General features: G+C 33.0%; 1 protein-coding gene across 1 annotated transcript; it reads left to right on the plus strand.

Annotated features, from left to right (window-relative positions):
- The first annotated feature begins 7,495 nt into the window (after positions 1–7,495).
- Positions 7,496–8,317, plus strand: LOC111692588 (facilitated trehalose transporter Tret1-like). The gene has a single exon (XM_023456648.1). The coding sequence runs from the start codon at positions 7,523–7,525 to the stop codon at positions 8,180–8,182; it is 660 nt and encodes a 219-aa protein (XP_023312416.1). The 5' UTR covers positions 7,496–7,522; the 3' UTR covers positions 8,183–8,317.
- Positions 8,318–15,582: the final 7,265 nt, after the last annotated feature.

Raw genomic sequence — 15,582 nt, forward strand, 5'->3', positions numbered from 1 at the left:
GACGTTTAAATTAAGTGACGTGAAAATTTTGTTAAAAAATTCCTTGGAACGAGTAACTGCAGATAACTGGCAAAGATGTATACATCATGTACAAAAAGAAGAGGAGAAAATGTGGGAACTCGATAATTTAATTGACGTTACTGTGGAACCTATCGTTATCAATCTAGGAGACGAAGATAATTCATCAGAATATTCAGAGGATGAATTTTAATATACCTACTTTTTTATTTTCTTTATTGTACATTTATACAACACTACATTTACTCACCATAATTTGAATTTTCAAAATACATATATTTTTGTGTGGAATAAAAGTCTATTCATTAAATTTAAATAAATATTTTGATAATAATATTGAATAATTTTATTTGAATTACTAAAAACCCTCTTAACCCGGTTATGATGCTTAAAGTAGCCTCATGTTTTGAAATGCTGTTTTTATATTGTTTACTTATAAGAGAAATGGACCGAGAAATTGAAGCGGCATAGACAAAGACGGATTGTCGGGGATTAAATTTTAGCTACCTGCTACAATTTAGTACAACCCGGTCACACAAAGTTTTTTTAAAAGTACACCTCCTCTATACCGATAATACATAATATAAAAATATTGCCCAATATTGCCAACCAGTACTACATTTATTTACGATTTGCATACATAATAAGCTTTTATTACTCTCTTTCATTTCTAAACAGACTATAGTTTATGTTTATTGTACAGAAACACCACTACTAAGGCAGCTACAGTGAAATCACGGTATGTCTAGGGGTTAGACCTCACACAGGAATAAAAATCGCATTTTTTAAGTATTTAGCTTTATTCTAATTTATTCTAATTAGGTGACAAGCGACTACGGTGTTAAGCGGCAACCTGACTACAGGCAAAGAACGGAGAAATAATAGAGTTAGCGAAACAAGAGAGCGAATATTACGGCAAGTGGGGTGCAGATACCAGGAAGTAGGGTACGGTGTCTTACAGAAGGATATCTGAAAAGAAAAATAATGATTAGATATAACCATAGGATACAACTTAGGTTTCAATTCTATCATACTTTATATTTAATTAGAAGATAATTTACAATTAGATATTCTAGAATCTACAGACAGATAAACAAACCATATAGCTCGGAAAAATTCTTTAACGACTTGATAACTTTTTCATCCATTCTGACCAACATACAACAAAAGAAAAAAATAATAAATCGTGTCAGTTCGTCAGTGAAAATTATAATATGGTTGTCGACGTATTTAATAGTATATAATAATCACATAACAGATACTTAAGCTGCACTCATAGTAAAATCCGTCACTGTGTCGGACGTGTATAAACAGGTGTATAGCAACGATATTTAATTTTTCACTGACACTGAACTGACACGTCACTGATGTGTGTACATGGACCTTAACTTAGCGCGGTGGCAGGCGGCAAGCCGATTGCCTCGTATTATTTGTTAGAGTTTGTCGTCACTTCATTTTTGTTCACGATGTTCTAATGAAAATTATTAAATTCAAGTTGCGGTTTGAGCAAGCAAAGTAAGTGAAGGTATGAAGTCCTCCGTTCTACAATAGTATAGTAAACATTAGTACAGACCGATACAAATAAGTTTCCGTCTGAAATATTCCAAATCATTGCACCTGTAACTCATTCCTTCTAGACGAATGCATTTCCCAATATCGCGCAGCTTTGCTTGAGTTAAAAACGCAAATTTGTTTATGTCGGTTTGTACATAAGGACCCATTTATCTACGCTTTTATATATTTCAAATTTTTAATTTGTAAAAATGAGCATAAAGAACACAGGGTTGTGTAAACTTTAATGATACAAATAACACCAAAATGAAGGAACTTCTCTAAATACAGTGCAAAACTACATAGAATATGTAAAAATTTCTCTTAGCATTTGTTAAATTAGCACAGTGGGTTGTATTAGATGTTTACTACTACATATAAGAACACAATGACGTATTCTTAAACCTTTGTTCTTCAAGGGTCCAAAAACATAGTTATTAGAAGATGCTAGCTTATTATTGACCGAAGAAAGCTGCAAGATCAGAAATTTCAGTCGGCACACAAAGTGAAGCAGTGTGAGGGCGATGTTTTCATAATAGTCCAGGAGGCGGTATCTGTTTTAAAAAGGGTATACTTGGGTAAAACGCATAAGATCGGAGATTTTTGCTTTAACGGCTTCTAAATAACATCAGAAATGATAATTTTTCTATGCAAATAAAAAAATACGTGGGCCTAATTGTTATTGCAAAAAAGTATAAAAAAATAGCAAAAAAATTAATTTTTTTCTTGGATTTCTCGTCGACAACTTAGCAACTATTTGTTTTAGACAAAAATGGAAGAGGAAAAAAGTTTTGCAATTAAATTTTGAACAAGATAGAGTTAGTTGCAATTCGAAAAAATTATTATTGTTATTGCAAAAATCGGAAAAATCATTTAAAAAATTGCAAAAATGATAGTTTATTTGTCATTATTTTCAGACACTTGAATAATACCTAGGATCTTCATACTTTTCCCAATTAAACTTCTTAGTGCATAGAATCATCACACCAAATTTCATCCAATTCGGTTCCATAGTTTTTACATAATAATTGTTTAATTTTTTTTATTTTTTTTAAATTAAAAAATTTTCAAAATCAAATTTCTAAAAATCTAAAGCCTTTGAATACTTGAAAATTTCACCACAAAAAGAAGAGCTCTCAAGCTTTAAAATGGTTTTTGAAAAATTCAAATCGGACGATTAGGTGAGCCGTGGTGATTGTTTAAACATTTTCGCAATTTTCACGCTTATAAACAATTGCAATAATTTAATGTTTTTTTAAATTTTTTTTTATTTTAAAATATGGTTTGAAAGTACTCGGAAAGACGAGTATTTAAAAAAAAACCTGATGATCCGCCCATTATTTTCGGAGTTATAGCCCGTTAAAGTTAACCCTTATTTACAGCAAAACTATAAGGGTATAAGGGCTGTTTTTTGAACTAATAGGTTTGTCATTCCGAGTACTTTCCAGATATAAATTTTCAAAATTTGCAATCACGGGCGTCCCATTTAAAATGTCACTCAAAGATATTCAAGACCGCGTGAAATCAATGAGGTATCAGTGGTGGGGGGAGCAAACACACAGCTACTCCGATCTGAATTCTCGAGTTCAAAACTGCGACGCTCGGAAAAATTTCACTTATCTCAGCTTCTAATGGACCAATTTCGATGATTTTTTTTTAAATCGATGTCTCGCAACTTAAAAAATTCAATTATCATATTTTCAACTACCTTTTATTATTAATTATTGGACTTTTGACATGCCGATAAACAGTTACTTTAAAAAATGATTAATTTATTATGTTTATTTATTTACTATGTTAATATTCACGACCAAAATTTTTGCATGTTGCACCAGGTAATACTAGTAAGTTTGTTTAAATATTATAAAATTGTTTAAACAATAATTATTTAAATAAACAACTGAAAATTGGCATTAATTTTTAGTTGTACGATAAATTTCTAAAAATATTTCAAAAATTATTAATCACATCAATTGTGAATAATTATAATTTTAATTTTTTTGTTTACTTGTAAAATATTTATCTAAAATTTATTTTTTATTTATACAAAAAAATATAAGAATATTTTGGATACTTGAATAAACACACAAGTACACACTTTTCTTGATTTTTCAAATTTTAAACTATTTATTTTAATTTTTATTTACATTTAATCTAATCTAATTCTTTTACTAGTTGGTGATTTTTCACATGCCTCATCAGTATTATTACAATCTATTTCGTCGTCGATTTCCTCATCCTGCAACTGCAAAATATCATTTCTAACGACTCTGAAATCTGATTGTCGAGTTCATTTGCACTTTCTTCTGACATGTCTTCTTCATAATCGATTTCGAACTCGTCTACTTCCACTGTTTGGTAAGCATTTTTACATATTTGCCCTTGGCAATGGGTGCAATACTCAAAGCATTTTTGTACTCGAGAATTCAGATCAGATCGGAGTAGCTGAGTGTTTGTTTCCTCCACCAGTAATATTTCATTGATTTCACGCGGTCCTGAATATCTTTGAGCGACATTTTAAATGGGACGCCCGTGAATGCAAATTTTGAAAATTTGTATCTGGAATGACTGAATGTACTCGGAATGACAAACCTATTAATTAAAAAAACAGCCCTTATAGTTTTGCTGTAAATAAGGGTTAACTTTAACTTTATTTTTGTGGTGAAATTTTCAAGTATTCAAAGGCTTTAGATTTTTAGAAATTTGATTTTGAAAATTTCATATGTGTTTTACCCAACCCAAAACAGATGGACTATAAAGAAAGATAGCTTATACAGGGTGTTTGTAAAATAGGGTTCCAAACTTCTGCTTTGTTTATAACTCATTAAAATAAGCCAAAAAGTTCCTATTAACATGTGCCCTAAAACGCACGCTTATGAAGTTATATGCCCTTAAAAGGGCTCAAACAAAACTGGTTTTTTTTCTGTTATTGACAAAACGGTCGAAAATAAATAGAAAAAAATGTATAGGTCTTACATAACTTTTTACGTTAAATAACATGGATTACTCCGTTTTTCGACATGCAAATCATATGCGTTCCATTTAGGTTGGCGAAGGGGGTTTTCGGCCCGTAATTTTTTTTATTTCAATTTTTTTACAATTTTCTCTACATATTTATAAAATCTTAACAATTTTACGTAAAAAATATTATCTTTATCCAAATCGATATTTCCAATGGTTTTCGAGTAAATTGAGTTTGAAAATTCAGTAACATTATTTAAATAAATTGCAGTTATGAAGGATCCGATCATTTAATAAATAATTTAGGACATAAACTAAGACTATTTAAATTTACAGATACACTTATTAATTAAAGAACTAATTACTACTGCAGACAATAGCGAAATGTGAAAAAAAAATAATGGGATTAAAATTAGTAATAATAAATTAACTTACAAGAACTGCTCGAAGTGACCACCTTGCATTTCGATGCGTAATCTAGCTCGACGCTTCAATGATTTGCGAACTCTTTGGAAAATTCTAGGTGTTTGCCTTATTTCCATGCACGCGGTTTCAATTTCCTCCCGTAGTTGCTGAATGGTCTCAATTGGAATTTTATAAACCTTTGCCTTAAGTTGACCCCACAAAAAATAGTCCAGGGTGTTAAGGTCAGGGGAACGTGGAGGCCAGGGAACAGGACCTCCTCGGCGCAATGAGGTTGCGCCCCGTCCTGCATAAACCATATGCTTTGGCGTTCAATTAAAGGGACATCCTCCAAAAGTCCTAGCAAGTCGTTAACTGAAAAATTGGAATAATCCTCACCATTCAATCGATTAGGCAACACAAACGGTCCGATTAGCCGATCGCCTAAAATGCCTGCCTAAACGTTGACGGAAAACCGAATCTGATGTCTGGACTGAAATATGCTGTGTGGGTTTTCATCAGCCCATTCATGAGCGTTATGAAAATTGACATAACCATTTTTACTGAAGCTTGCCTCATCCGCAAACAAAATAAGAGATGCAAAATTCGGAATTCGCCTCGATTTTCGCAAAAACCATTGGCAGAACTGCCGACGTCGTTCGTAGTCATTCGGATTTAAAGCTTGAATACGCTAGATATGAAAAGGATGAAGTAGTTGTTCGCAAAGAATTCTCCAAACTACGGAAAAACTTATGTTATGCATACGTGCGACACTTCTTACACTAACCCTTGGATTGTCCTGCACAGCTCTCAATACATTTTCTTCCATCACCGGTGTTCTTACAAATCTGTCTCTGCCACGATCATTTACTCTTCATTGGAACGAACCATTTTCTCTTCAACGTTGATGGATCCTCTGAAATACCTGTCGAGAAGGAAGTCTTCTATTCGGGTATGCTGCCGCATACAGACGCCTCGCTTCTGATCAATTTCCAGCCGCACGGCCGTACATAAAGTGCATATCTGCCATTTCCGTGTTTGAATATGACTCCATTTTATGAGTTGCAATAATGTTGTATACTTAAATTTTCCACTCACCACTTTTACTAATTAAACACTGCAAAGCTCAATTGACAGTTTATCAATAACTTAAATTGTTAAGCGTTATGGCAACGTCAGTCTTTTATTTGCCATGGTAAACAGATTTTTGTAATTTTTGGCCTAATAACTTAAAGAGCAGAGTAATCTTCAAACTCAATTTACTCGAAAATCATTGGAAATATCGATTTGGACAAAGATGTCGAAAAACGGAGTAGCCCATGTTATTTAACGTAAAAAGTTATGTAAGACCCATAATTTTTTTTCTATTTATTTGCGACCGTTTTGTCAATAACAGAAAAAAACTAGATTTGTTTGAGCACTTTTAAGGGCATATAACTTCCTAAGGGTGCGTTTTAGGGCACATGTTAATAGGAACTTTTTGGCTTATTTTAATGAGTTATAAACGCAGCAGAAGTTTGGAACCCTATTTTAGAAACACCCTGTATAAAATAATTAATCATTTATCAGTTCCGTATCAGCGCCTCCACCAAAAATTCGATTATCAGACGTTATTCGTTGTCTCAAGCTTTACTCGTAAATGAAACAAATCCGTAACAGAAAATGATTTATTCATTAAATAACTTTTTTTGATAGTTAATATTAGCTCCTAATATCAACGTAACGGTCAGTTTTTGGTTAAATTTTATAGGAAGGTACTTTATATCTTCCATGGTTCTTCAGTAATTTACCAAGAACTGTGTGATACTTTGAAGAATCATATTTTACGAAAAAAATGTCTCTATTTTTTTTATTTCTTTTGATGAGAGGAATTAACCACGTCTCTGTCACACTCTGATTTTTACAACGCTTTTTTACTATTTTCAGTTGGCTTCCTGGCGACTTCTGGTGACATCACTATGGCCTGGACATCCCCGATACATAAAAAACTATACTCCAACGACACATCCATCAATCCACTGGACGAACCCATCAACTCCAACCAAGATGCACTGATAGGATCATTAATAAACATAGGAGCCATAATAGGCCCGTTTCCTTTTAGTTTTTTGGCAGGTAAAGTTGGTAGAAAAACAGCTCTTCTGTGCATAGGGGTTCCGCATCTTGTAGCATACCTCAGTTTCGCGTTTGGTAATGACGTGGTATACTATTATTTTGGTAGACTGGTTGGAGGAATAGCTGTAGGTGGCGGATACGCTCTGTTGCCTATGTATATGGCAGAAATAAGTGAAGATTCAAATAGAGGGATTTTATCTACATCGTTGACTTTCTTCTGGGCCTTGGGAAATCTGCTCCCTTATGTTATAGGTCCATTTTTATCTGTATTAATATTTAACTTGATTCTGGCCTGTTTTCCTGTGCTATTCCTTATTTTATTCCTTTTGCTAGGAGTCGAAACCCCTTACTACTGGTTAACGAAAAATCGAGAGGATAAAGCGGAAGAATCCTTGATGTACTTAAGATCAACAGATAAGAAAGGAATAGAACGAGAACTAGATCACATAAAAAAAAATTCAAAAGAGAAGAAGGGATGCATTTTCTGGATATAATAAGAAATCCTGCGCTGAGAAAAGCCTTGATCATTTCCGTGTCACTTATATCATTGCAGCAACTTGGAGGAGTTAACGCATTAAGCTTCTACTTACAACCCATATTTGACGCTTCTGGTAGTACCCTATCTTCTGATATATCATCACTTATTAATGGAATTGCAATAATTTTTGCAAGCTTCATTACCCCATTAGCAATCAACAAATTCAAAAGGAAAACTTTGATAGTCTTTTCTTCTATAGGAATGACTTTTTCATTAGCGATGTTGGGAACATACTTCTATATGCATGACTCCACGAGCATTAACGTTAAACCACTTTTCTGGTTACCACTTGCCAGTTTATTATCCTATTTATTTTTCTTCTCCTCGGGAATGTCCGTTTTACCTTGGACCATCGGAGCAGAACTATTTCCCACTAGCTGTAAACAAATATCATCATCAGCTGTTTCAAGTTCCTGTTGGTTAACATCATTTTTAGTAACCCAGTTCTTCAACAGCTTGGTCGATTTGTTAACCACTGCCGGTGCATTTTGGTTCTTCGCATGTTGGTCCGCTTTTACAATCGTTTTCACTATAGTTTTTGTTCCAGAAACAAAAGATAAAAGCTTTAGGGAGATTCAGGATATATTAGGATCATGATGTTTTTACTTTTTACATTAATATTAATTTATCTCTAAATACATTCTACAGAAATATATAATTTTCTGTAATATTTGTTAAGCTTGAAGTTTTCATGTATTATATTTGCATTTAATTAAGTAAATATATTTATAAATTTTATAAATATCGTAAGCATGTTTTTAAAATTTTTTTTTTTATAAATAAATAGAAATCGTTTGTTTTTTTTTAATTTACGATTATAATATATGTATAAGCCATAGACTACTTACTTAACTATAATATTTGCAATATTGTTTTATTAATATTGATAATAATTACTGCACGTGCGGCATAGATACATGAACTATCGATACGGAGTAACGAATTGTTACAAAACACTTTTTTTTAAACGTCTGTGCGTGTATGGTACTTAAATGGAATATACCAATATCCATTATAGAAGAAAGGATGTGAAATATAATGAAAAATATCGTCCACAAACGACTGTACCACTTACGGGAATTTGCCAAGCCATCACGGAGCAAGCCTAGTTTCCGAACTGACAGTTGCTCCTTTCCAAGGCCCACACAGTTTTTGTAATACTGCTTTTTCAAAATAAATACGCGTTGATATTTTCTATGGCATTTGGTACACAAGCATTACGAAAAAATAAGGTGATTACTTATTTAGAATTCGCGAATATTATGAAAACATACTATTATATTTTTGTAGGTTGGTAGTACTGTCCTTGATATCTATGCAGAGTTACAAAGTCAGTATATTCAATTGCTGCAAAGCTACTCGTGTTTTTGTCAACATACGAAAGTGAGTTTACTGATTTTCAATATGTCTGATTTTGTTGAGCAAAGAATTTGCATTAAATTTTGTTTGCGGAATGAATATTCTGCCGCGGAAACGTTGAGGATGTTACAGAGGGCCTTTAATAATGAGGTTATGTATAAAAAAAAGGCAGAGAAAGCGTTAAGGACGAACAGCGCCCCGGACGACCATCGACGTCAACTGATGAACAACACGTTAATCAAATCAAAGATCTTGTGATCGAAAACCATCGATTAACAATAAGATACCTTGTTGATACTGTTGGCATTTCAAAAGATACGGTAAATACCATTTTAAAAGATTTATTGTGCCTTAGACGTGTCTCATTTCGTTTGGTTCCAAAAACGCTCAAGTTTTGGAAAAACAGCGGCGCATTGACATCTGTGAAACAATGATTTCTGACTACCAAGATGTCATGAAACTCATCATTATTGAACACGAGACTTGGATCTACGCTTACGACCGGGATACAGCCGATCAATCATGTGAATATCGTGCAATAAGTCAACCAACACCGAAAAAAACACGCCAAAGTCACTCAAAAATCAAGGTTATGTTGACAGTTTTCTTTGATTACAAGGAATTTGAGGGTTATGCCTTTTTTGCGTGATGCTATTCGCCGCTTAAGGCCGGAATTATGGACAAATAACTCTTGGTTTTGCATCATGATAATGCACCGGCTCACACAGCATTAACAATTCCAGACCATTTCGCCAAAAATTCAACTCATATCGTTCTGCAACCACCGATCCTTTTGATTTAGCACCGAGTTTGCGACGTATTTTAATCCTGCCAGTATCTTGCAAAATCTATATTTGAGGTGAAAACGGACCCAAAAATTGCTCAATCATTGTATCAAATTGATTTTGCTATACATAATATCTGACATATCAATTCTGACATATTTTTTCCAGCTGAAAATGATACCGTAGTCAGAATTTATACACGACCGGTCAGTATCTTGTAAAATTTGTATTTAGCTTTAATCTAAAACATCTTACAAGAAGTTTGCAGGTGGCACTTAAATTTTGACTACGTGATCGTTCTCAGCTCATCAAAATACGTCGGAAATGATATGTCACATCTTTGGGTTTGGACATTTTTGTGTACCTGATATTCTATAAATTAAAATGACCAACCTTATAGGAGCCAAACTTTGACTAAGAGTGTGTTTTATAAATTATTGGCATTAGTTATTGGTACTGCTACATCTTCGCACTTTTTTTTGTGTGTCGGTGTACTTAAGTATACTAATAGGCCAGGAAAAAGAGCTGGGAAATAACAATTTCGCGACTTTTTGTTTCGGCAAGGTGAATTTATCACTATAGAAGCTAAATATTATGAACAGTAACATATTAGTTTCCACAGTCATAAAAATGGGGGGAAGATTGTTTACAGGTTGGTTAATTGTATAATTTTTACGTAAATTCGCGCCAGGTCATAAATAAAAATACTGTTTCATTTTACATTAAGAACATAATTGTAATATTTATGTACGTTATAAAACGTCATTTATCCTTTACATAAAAATTTTCCAATCTTTTCCTAAATAAAAATGCAACAATAATTTCACTTATAATGTTTAATGAAATCAATGACTTTTCTCATGATTTTTCGTAATTTTGAGCAATTCCAATAGATTCCTTTCGTAACGTAGTATCAAGTTAAAAAAAATGATCGATTTATCGTAAATAGTTCCAAAGAAAAGTTCTATTCTAGTCTAGTTTTTTCAAATGCGATGTTTGCTGTCGTTCGGTCCCCCCACCCTTCCGCCGCGCCATGGCTCGCCAAAAAATCGAGCGACCCACTGACTTTTGACAATAGGCCGTCAACTTTGAGTCTGTAACTTCGTTGTTTTTCAACGAATCTTAACTATTTTTTTAACGTAAAGCTTTTTTCATAAGCTTTCTGAATATATGATATATAACTATATCAAGCGCGTACGTCGTATATTTCATTTTGCAACTAATACTAAAAAATAAAAAAACTTCCAGGTTGCAAATTTGAAATTTAAAAAAAATATATAGATTTCAATGTATTATTATGGAATCTACCATGAAAAAAATCTGTGCATTTGTGGAAGATGTTCGTGATCGTCCAGACTAATAAATTAGTTAATTTGTTTATAAGGCCATAACTTGTAAACTATTCAACTTACCGATTCCAGATTTCGTGTGAGTTATTAGACAGTGATAAGGAATGAGAGGATGCGATGCCAAAACGTTCTGGTAATAATAACGCAGTTTATAAATGTTTTAATTCGAAAGTCATAAATAAACTTCTTCTGTTTATAACTTTTGATCTAATCAATATTTTTTGACGCTCGAGGGCTAGTTTTGTAGGTCTTTTGAAGACGAAAAAAAAGTACTTTACTGTTTTCTCATGAAACGGAAAAAAGATATAAGCGAAAAACGTGAATTTACGTAAAAATTATACAATTAACCAACCTGTAAACAATCTTCCCCCCATTTTTATGACTGTGGAAACTAATATATGTTATTGTATATTATTGTACATATTTAGCATCTATAGTGATAAATTCAGCTTGCCGAAACAAAAAGTCGCGTCCAACTCTATATTTCCTGACCTATAAGGCCATTTGTGCCGAAAGACGTCGCTATATTCAAAATGCAAAATTTTATGATTTAATGAACCTTGTAATATCTCGAAAATAATTATTCTATAGCTTTATTATGTTCACTCGAATGCGAATATGACGCAGGAGATTCTGATATAGGTACACCTTAGATACGTTTATGTGGATATCAACTTAATAAGGATGACGAATAGAAAAATGGAAATTGTGGTTCAAGTACGTAAATCTAATCGTGTAATGCCTTTTAAATTAACAAAACATATTAGGACACGTACGCTAGAGTAAAGTGGACAAAATACGTACTTCATAAAACGGTGGTATACTACATTGTTACCATTGAATTATTCGTGTGAACATAAACTTTATAATACGGGAAAAAGTTGTATTATGTACATTGGTTGTCTAGTGATATAAAATATTTGCTATAATATAATGGATAATAGGCTTTTTTGAAAATGAATTTCGAATTGAATTACACTGTACTTGCAGCAATTGCAGGTAATATTTACAAATATTAAGTTTTACCCACAATTTAAAATTTATTGTACTATAATCTAAAATAGTTCCAATACTATATTTGCAAAAATAAATTACTCATATTAAACATTATGCAAAACATTGATAGTATTTTTTTCAGAAAAGTATTATTTGAATTTTTAGAGCTATAGGAGTAAATTAAAAAAAAACTGTACTTGTTTCTAAATTTTACTATATGCATATACGTTCTACCTACGTTAGATTTTATCTAAATGGCGAAAAAACTGATAATATGATTTAGAAGGAATAATTTTGGCGAGGCGAAATTTACACAACCTCAATATTGAAAGAGTTTGGGCAATTTTTAATAAAATGGCGCTCGTGTTTCAAATCGATGGATGCAAATGTAAATGTTAATTTTTTCACTGCACTGTACACGATCCTGTAGTCAAAATTCATGACTTCCCGATGAATTTCGGAAAAAAGTGAAATTTTTGGGTGAAAACGCCCAAATATGGGTCAAAACTGATTATTTTCTAAATTTTGTCCAACTATATCATTTTCTGTGTTTTATTTATAACAGTTTTATAACAACAATCCTAGTATTTATTGCGGATATCTTTAAAACGATTCTTTGACCATTTAGTTATACATAACTAACTCCAAAAAACGTTTATTACATGAAATTTTGGAAATATCTTCAAAGACTTTCGTTACCTACCATTTTGTTACGGGCTTATTTTTTTCTTACTATTTTAATTAAATTTATATTAGTCCCTATTAAAAATAGCTAGGTATTTAGGTAAATTAGGGTATTTAAGTATTTTCTATTTTAAATAAATATTATGGTATGGTTTAACTTGTTATATTTTTCCAAAAATATTACAATTTGTTCATTAAATTATCGTCGGTAGGTAAATATAAAGTCCCCTGTCTATATAGGGCCGAACGGACTTTTTCTTTCCTTTTTTTTTGTTGGTCTTTAGGCATTTCTTACTTCCTTATGTGCTCCTCGCCGCGAGAGACAAAAGAGAATTGTCGACTTAGCAGCATGTGTTCTCGTTACGATAAATATCGCTTTTGCGGATCTTGCTGCATTTTGTGGCCAAAAATTTGTTTTGTTAGTTCTGGTGAATCCAGTGTCAACCGTTGTTGGTTGGATTTGTGCCCATAAAACCCGACATAAGGTACCATTCACCACAAGGCCGCCCTACAACAAAGGTAAAACTTTAAATAATCTTCACTAATTTTCTGTATCTCTAACTTACTGGGAAACCTACTTAGACATGCTTGTCTCTTTTTTTTTAGGCGTCGTAATCGTTTTCGTAATCGTCCTCGTACTCGCACTCATCCTTGTTTCAATTTCATCTCATTATATTCGCACTCTCACCCCCAACGTCACCGTCTTCGTCGCTGTTAGTGTGCTGGGTGTTTTCCTACTTCATCCTCATATACCGGATGATTCATTGCCAGTGTTCTAAAGTTCCCGAAATGACTGGGAAAACGTATCTCGGGGGTTTTCGCGGGTGCTAATTCCGAATGTGAGGGTGAAAAATATCCCCTGTGTTCGTGGGGGAGGGGGTTAGGGGGGGTTATAATATTCATGACCTGGTATGGTAACATGGAATAATGAGTAATTTGGGGATAGAAAATTATAACGTGTGTTGTTAGTGATATATTAGGACAATCAGGCCTCGGGGGAAAAATGAGAAGAGCACGAAATTCGATAATATTCTGAGATGCTGCTTTTCGAAATTCCCGCTGTATACGCTCTCGAATCTCAGGTATATGGATGCGCGCAGCTGTCTGGCGGTACCTATACATGACAGTGGAATTTTTCACCGCCCCCTCCACGAGCACAGGAGGTGCACTATTTCACCCTCAGATTCGGAATCAGCACCCGTGAAAACCCCCGAGATACATTTTCCCAGTCATTTCGGGAACTTTAGATTTCATACTCCCCCCCCCCCCACCGCCCCCTCCACGAGCACAGGGGATATTTTTCACCCTCGAGTCATTCGGAGAACCTTGCAATCCACGTGCTCCCCGCGCCCCCGAAGCGGTCGGAAGTCGCCCCCGGGAGGTCGGGTGGACTGGATATATGCATATTCGAATTCTGTGCCCCCCAAAACCCCCGAGTACCAATTTTTGCGGTCTTTCGTGCACTTTGGCAAGTTTCTCGGATGCGATGCACTTCTAGATGCACTTTATGCACTCGCGATGCATTTCCGCCACTTCCGGATAATAAAAAAGGCGGGACTTTTTTCCGACGGTCTTTCTGAACAAAATGCAAAAAACCGCATTAAAATCGGACCGGGCCGCGAAAATCTAGATATTTTTCTATTTATTGCCTGGTCTATTATGTTTGTGTTCTTTTGACAGGAATTGCTAATAGTTGACTGCTGGACAATCTCTGGAAAAAATATTAATGGAAATTATTTCTATCTAAGAAAAATATTAATTGTTTATATTTTATAATAATTCTTCAGAAAATTAGTTTTATAAGTACTGCCATATTAAAAATATGGTTCATAAGATGGAAGTTTTTAGTACTTTTGAATTAATTATTATATTTAAAACAAAACAAAGTAGAAGCAAAATATTATTATGAAACATTTTCTGGGAAGTGACCATAAAAAGATAAAAAATAAAAATGTTATTTTCATTTTATTGATTTAATTTCATCATACGTGTTTATGTATAAGAACCATATATTTCAAATTTCTTTTCCAATTGCCGAAACGAAATCCTAATTAGATTCTGTGTCACTGTACTAAACATGTTATGCAATCATATTTCATCTCGCATGTCACGTAGAATCTACATTTTTAATGCGATTGAGAGAAATAATTAAAAACAAATAAGATGAAGCTGGTTAGGATTTTATTGCACTGCAGCTTATATGGTTCAAGATTAGACTAAATATGTTTTCAAGGTTTACATATTTAAAAAATCATTGTCTTTAAAAACATTTAAAAAGTTAATAACCTAATTACTGTTATAATAAATAACAGAAATGCTTCAACGGAAATAATTGCACAATACGTATACCATACCATAATTATTGTTTACTATTTTTATTAATTTTATTGTCACATAAATTAAGGAAATACATTGTTGTGTACAAAACATTCACTGAATTGGTAATATTGGTATACAAATATGTCAATTAGTAAGGGAGAAATTGAATATCACTGTCAAGAACTGCATAATTTTTTTTAACGACGATTTTAATGATACTAAGAAAAAGGATATCTCACACTTTTTAATTTTTCGGCATCTACACACTCTCAGTATTTCCAGTATTTGAAAATTTTAATAACATTGAATTTTTCTTTTTTACTTCTAATGAAATACTGCAGAATTGTGTTTCCGAACCAAGATCTAAAATATGTTTTTACTAAATGGACAGTTTTACAGTTGCTTTAAAATTAATTTTAACTTTAAGAAAAATAATAATTCGAAAATATTTAATTTCAGTAAAATGAAAGGCACATATTTCCTTCAAAATTATAGTACGAATTAA

Source organism: Anoplophora glabripennis, unplaced genomic scaffold, assembly GCF_000390285.2.
Source record: "Anoplophora glabripennis isolate ALB-LARVAE unplaced genomic scaffold, Agla_2.0 scaffold1360, whole genome shotgun sequence".
NCBI lineage: Eukaryota > Metazoa > Arthropoda > Insecta > Coleoptera > Cerambycidae > Anoplophora > Anoplophora glabripennis.